At 44.7% G+C, this 5,859-nt stretch overlaps 2 protein-coding genes across 2 annotated transcripts; one reads left to right on the top strand and one right to left on the bottom strand.

Moving 5' to 3' along the window:
• Positions 1–306: 306 nt before the first annotated feature.
• T265_12159 (hypothetical protein) lies at positions 307–4,599 on the top strand (the record flags this gene model as incomplete). The annotated part of the gene is made up of 3 exons (XM_009179209.1): positions 307–482; positions 880–1,072; positions 4,226–4,599. 3 exons carry the CDS (start codon positions 378–380, stop codon positions 4,330–4,332), a joined length of 405 nt encoding a protein of 134 aa, XP_009177473.1.
• On the bottom strand, positions 3,462–3,692 carry T265_15830 (hypothetical protein; the record flags this gene model as incomplete). The annotated part of the gene is made up of 1 exon (XM_009179210.1): positions 3,462–3,692. A coding segment is annotated over one exon (231 nt), but the record flags the coding sequence as incomplete, so codon positions are not given.
• Positions 4,600–5,859: the final 1,260 nt, after the last annotated feature.

The raw sequence follows: 5,859 nt of genomic DNA on the forward strand, positions 1-5,859 counted from the left end.
CCCTTCATCTACTGTGCCCCGAGATTCTTTTGCGATGGTTCTCACTTAAGTATGGGATGACCACTTCGGTTTGTTCTACAGTCTGTGGCTTAGCAGTGCACATTGTGTAGTGAGAATTATTCAGGTGAACTACGTGATCAGATTAGACTCGAGTCCCGTACAAACGTACAACGCTCGTTCAGTCACACACCACTGGTTTCATGGCCTACCTGCGCACAGCATAGTTGTCCGAAATATTCTTCTCCAATATAAACAATGGAGACTCTTCTTTCCTAACATTTGGTTTCTATTCTGTACTATGTTATTCGGCCTACCGAATCCTTTAATTCCTATGCTTTTTTCTTTCTTGCTTGCCCAACCTCATGTGACAGGAAATCATGCAGTACCCCGCTGTTTTCGACTTGAATCGACTATACACCAATAACATAGCTATCATGAGTCAAACTTATGGCATTGAAGCTGCTCGGGCAGCAATACAAAAAGTGAGTACAATTTCTGCTTCCTTCTCATCCTGCATGAGTTTCGGAGTTTTTCGCGTGATTTCCCGGGAATCAGTAAGTAGAGCAACCTTTAATGACGAGCACGAATGGCGTGTTTAGCTTAAGTTCCTCACAGAAGTCTGTTTTTGGATGAATTACATTACGACTGTACTTACAGTCGTAGTTACTCCCACCGATGGAACTGTTAGCCGGCTGTATGTGAATTTTAAATTCCTAGGAAATGAAAACAAGGCGCTGACCAGCTGTACACTTTGAGATGCTTACAGCTTCTTCCACAGTCATTTTCTAACTCATTCACCGACAGTGATTGTAGTCGTACGCTATGCGCATGACCACTCCGAAGACAGCACCAAATAACTTTGGTTTGTCTATCTTGCAGGAAGTGTCCGGCGTATTCGGACATTACGGTATCTATGTCGACTCGCGGCATCTGTCATTGATCGCAGACTACATGACCAAATCGGGATCCTATCGAGCTTTCAACCGATCTGCATTCATTGGCCATCCATCACCTTTGCAGCAAATGTCGTTTGAAACAGTGACGTCATCTCTAAAGAGCACGATTCAAGAAAGTGAGTTACCTTTTTCAACACTAGTTGCGGGCCAGCTGACTGTAGGGTTACATTGTAGGTATACATTGTTTTGAATTATAGCTGGTTCGAATTAAGACTTGTGATGTGATTGTGATCTTTTCGGATATACCCAGTAATGCCTGGGGAGAAGATATTGTCCTTTTGATCACTTTTCACTTTATGTAAGATGACATTTGGTGTGTCTTATGGACCAGTTTATATTATTCCCACGAGCATATCCACAACTTCTGCCCGACAGGTCTGGACCAGCGAACGGCAGTGAAGCATCAGTGGCAACACTGATTTTGCTGTCTTTGATGATGATGATGATGACCAGCGAACTGGTTCGAAAAGGGAAATGTTGAGCGCTTTGGCCTCGGCAGTCTGATCGTAATTTACTCCCCGTGCTTCCCACAGGTCGCGTTACAGCTATGCGTCGAACAGGTGCTATACCTGAGTGCGTATCTGCACACGCGATTTGACGAGCACTAATGTTAGAGATGAAAAACTTAACAGCTACTCCAGCCACTAATTACTTCCAAATCGATTTATGTTTCACTATATATATATATATATATATATATAACCCGAGTAGCTTGGCTGTGCGAATTTTTTAGCCCTTTTTGTGATTTATCAGGTGATTCGATTCGTACTGTGACCCTTTGGCTAAGAGTTATAAGTTGAGCACCTCAGAATTACTTTTCCATCTACCAAATGTGGGTAACTGATTCAGCGCTTCACGTTTTCGTAAATCTCCGTCATCATCATAGTAAGCAGCATCAACTTTGACACTGTTGCATCACCGCCATACATGCACCGAAGCCGTACAGTAAAGAAAGAAGAGTGGGGCGTCCAGTGCTAGCCTATGGAATGTCTGCACTTCCAACCACTGAATAAGACAACCTAGACGGAAACTGTCAGAACGAAAATCGGTTTGGCGCCAAATCCTGCAGCACTTTGAGCCAGGCGCAGAGGAAGCCGGAGGAACCTCGTCCTGCAAAACGGATCGCACCGATGGTATTCAAACTTTCCGTCATCCGTTTTGTTTCCGTCTGCCAAGCCATGTGTCGCCCTTCTCGTGGTCTGTGTTGACCTGAAGGAGACACAGGGGAACATTTCTATCGACAGATCCAGTATGCTTGCGCCACCGCAGTTAATAGTGCTGGGGGCTTTCCGCGACTGGAGTCTTGGTCGCACAACTACACTCCCGTTTCCTAACTACGCCTTCAAGGCTTTTTTACACGGCCTTTGAGGCATCGGTGTTCAAAGACCTGAAGATGTCCCACATCATCCACTAGCAGAGACCAAGTCCTGCAACTATCAGCATAGTACCCTGAAACGCGATGCTATGATTTTTGGGGCTAAAAGTGACGCATACGGGCAACCTGATTAGGGTCTTCGAGATTCGTCGGACACATTTCCGCCATAGTTAGCAACGTGCCGAGATGCATAAAACTCTCCGTGACCCCCAATGCTCCCCCAGAATAGCTTATTCTGATGCACTTTGCAAGACGCAAACCGAAAGGTGGTTTGATATTGGTCGGTTTATGTGTTTATTTTTGTGTTGTGCTTATCTTTAATGATTAGGATGATGCCATCTTCCTGCTCCGGTTCGACAGGGTTCTCGCCACCAGTTATATGAACATCCTCCAGCTTCATTAGTTCACCGATGAAAAAAATTAACTAGAGAGAGTGTTGATTCTTCCAGCACACTACTCTTCATAGGAAAGCTTTTGGAGAGCCCTGGATACGTTCTCCCGTTCAAGCGTATTCGTATACAAGAACCGGATTCTGTTCGCGAAGTTCTGGGGTATTCTCAGATGCACTGACTGATCGATAGAACCGAACGCACCCTTGAAGTCATGGAACACTAAGATTTTGGGTCATCTGTACATATTGTACTCCTTCAACACCTAACGGAGCGAGATAGTTTGGCTTATTCACACTCTGCATTGAACATCCCACCTGATGTTCACAGGTCAGTTTTTTTGCGTTCGGCCTTAGGAGTGCAAAGAGTCGGTGAGTCTAGTGGTCTCGGTACAATAGTAGTCAGGTTGGCACTTTTATGGCTGCCGCACTCACCACGAGCACACATCTTGAAGGCGTGTACCGTTATTGACTCATCTCACCTATCTGGGTCAGTCTCTTTCTCCCGGATAGGCGCAGGTATGTTGGACAAGCACTGAGTGGGGGAATTTGCCGTCATTCTTGAACAGGGTAGGTGAAAAGTCGTCCGAACCGGAAGCTCAGTTGTCTGTGAGTGAGGATACCCACCCGTGCAATTCCTAGGCTGAATAAAGTTGCATGTTCACAACCCACACTTTTGTGACAGGCTGTTAGACCCGGCAGGAAGTATCAGATAACCCACTGAAGTGTGGTTCGAAACATTCTACTCAATAGCCAGTTGCTTGATCACGGCCGGGAGGAATATGTCTCGAGGTCTCCGGCGCATCCACAGTTTTAGCGGCAACTGATGCTTGTAGGAGAGTGACAGAAAACGTTTTGCTACCACGTACGGCTTTGGATAACTGAGGTCCGTGGAGGCAGGCGTCGGGGAAGGTGATCCTGCTGTATTTGTCTGATTTTCGAGTCCACGTGATGTGCACACTGATGTGCAAACCTGAAAAATGCACTAAAAGACAACAATGGATAAATGAATCATCGAAGTCCATATAGATAGTCTATATGGATATTCGATCCTTGTCGTCTGTATGTGATGGTCATGTTGTCCATTTGGTTCCGGGGCTGACTTTTTCGTTGGCAGCACGCGGTAAAACGATATCCACTGTTCCGGAAACTTATACAGCAAGCAAACAGCGTATAATCTATACGCGTATTGAGAGATAGCCGTCTTATAACCGGTCAGCTTCACCTCAACGCAGTGGAATAGAGGACGAACGAATCTCGATACTGTCAGTACTAGGCCGTTCAGTAAGATTTTTTACCATTCTGGATTCCTACAGCTGTATTGACCCTAGTAGTTTAGTGGACCAAGGGAACTGATCATAACCCTTATAGTCTTATCGTTCCTGCCACTAGAAACAATGCGTGATCCTTTGTCCACTTCGCTAACATTTTCTCCCCTAATCGTACCACTATCTTGTGTTCAATGAGACTGTTCCAGCTTACGCTTTTGTACTCCATCCCATACAGATCGTGTGGATGAGCTCGTTTCACCATCGGCTAGCATTGTGACCGGACGCACTGTACACAATTCGGGAACCAACTGTTTCGAATTATACCAAAGGCTTCCATGCTAATATTCCTCTCCTCTTTACACGCGTACTCCAATTTGAACTGTACTGTACTATATTGTGCATAGGATCAGATGCATTTGGACCTGAACCTCCATTGTGTTTACACTATTTTGGCTCTAAAGATGAATGCGATTTGCTTGGAGCTCTCTGTTCTACAGCATACCAGCTATCTTTTTCACTCATTCCCACAGACAAACATCTAGGCTGTCATGTAAGAAATTGATTTCTAGTGAGTTTTGTTCCGGTAGCCCGTGTGGAAGTAAAAATTCGAACGCTGGAATAACCGTTTTTACGGCAATTCGTCTTCATAGCATAACACTCGAAATGATGCACTGAATACTTCAGCTTTGGTATACCTCAAGACGCATCGGTACCTGTTGTATTTTACTCATGCAAGAGTGGACCTAGATGTAGCCTCAACAACGGAACGTGATCGTTCCGTAAATTTTCAACTCAGTGAAGGACTGAACAGTCGTTCCATTCTCAAAACAGCTGGACAATATAGTGATTACAAAAGCGGGTAAGGGTAAGGCCATTGTTGTCATGGGCAGTTGATTACCTACAAAGGGTAAAAGAACATCTAGTTGGAAATCCTTACGGGCAGATCAGTAGTGTGAATATTACATCCATAATGAATAGGAGTAAAGGTGAAATTGTCAGCTATTTGCAGTCCGTGATAAACCACCTGGGGCAAGGTGATTGGTATCGATTGCACCCCAAAAGTGCAATCCAATCACACCTTTACGGTCTACCGGAAATCGATAAACTAGATGTCGCAGTGTGACAGGTAGTAGGAGGAATAGTTTCCCTACCGTATGAGCTTGTCAGATTCTTAGCAGGTATTTTTTAACCCCTCACCGAAAATCTAGCACTTACATTAAGAATTCGTATGGCATTACCAACAACCTAGTGGGTGTCGCCTTACAGCTGGATGACATTCTTGTAGGTGTCGATGTTAAATCTTTGTATACAAATTTACTAAGGCGGGACTCTGCAAACAGATAAGCGACTGATCTTAGTAGATACCAACCTTTCAGAACGGATGCAACTCAGTGTAGATGAAATAGTGGAAGGCATACAAGCATGCCTGAATCTCACCCACTTCGTTGTTGACTCCGTGTTTACACCCAGGAACAAGATCTAGCAATGGGATCTCCAAGATCTTCGGTTTTGGTAAACATTGTATGGAAAATTTTGAAAAGATTGTTTTCTCCGGATTTCCGTACCTACCAAAGATATACTAGCGTTAGGTAGATGACAATTTCGTCGTGATGAAAGGAGCCAACAACTATCCGAATGACCACACATCAAATTTAGTATGGAGATTCAAGTTCGGGTTCACTACCTTCCTCAACTGTATGACACTTACGGTCGGTAGGGAACTAAAGACCACAATGTATGAGAAGCCAACAGGCACTGGGGTGATTTCGAACTACTTGTCTGCCCATCCGGAGTCCGTATCCGCTAGTATTACCTCATCAATGTTTAGACGTGTAAAGAAGAAGCTGGTCGGACAGCGGACCGAATTGA

The sequence above is a fragment of the Opisthorchis viverrini genome (assembly GCF_000715545.1).
Source record: "Opisthorchis viverrini unplaced genomic scaffold scaffold5373, whole genome shotgun sequence".
In the NCBI taxonomy this organism is placed as follows: Eukaryota; Metazoa; Platyhelminthes; class Trematoda; order Opisthorchiida; family Opisthorchiidae; genus Opisthorchis; species Opisthorchis viverrini.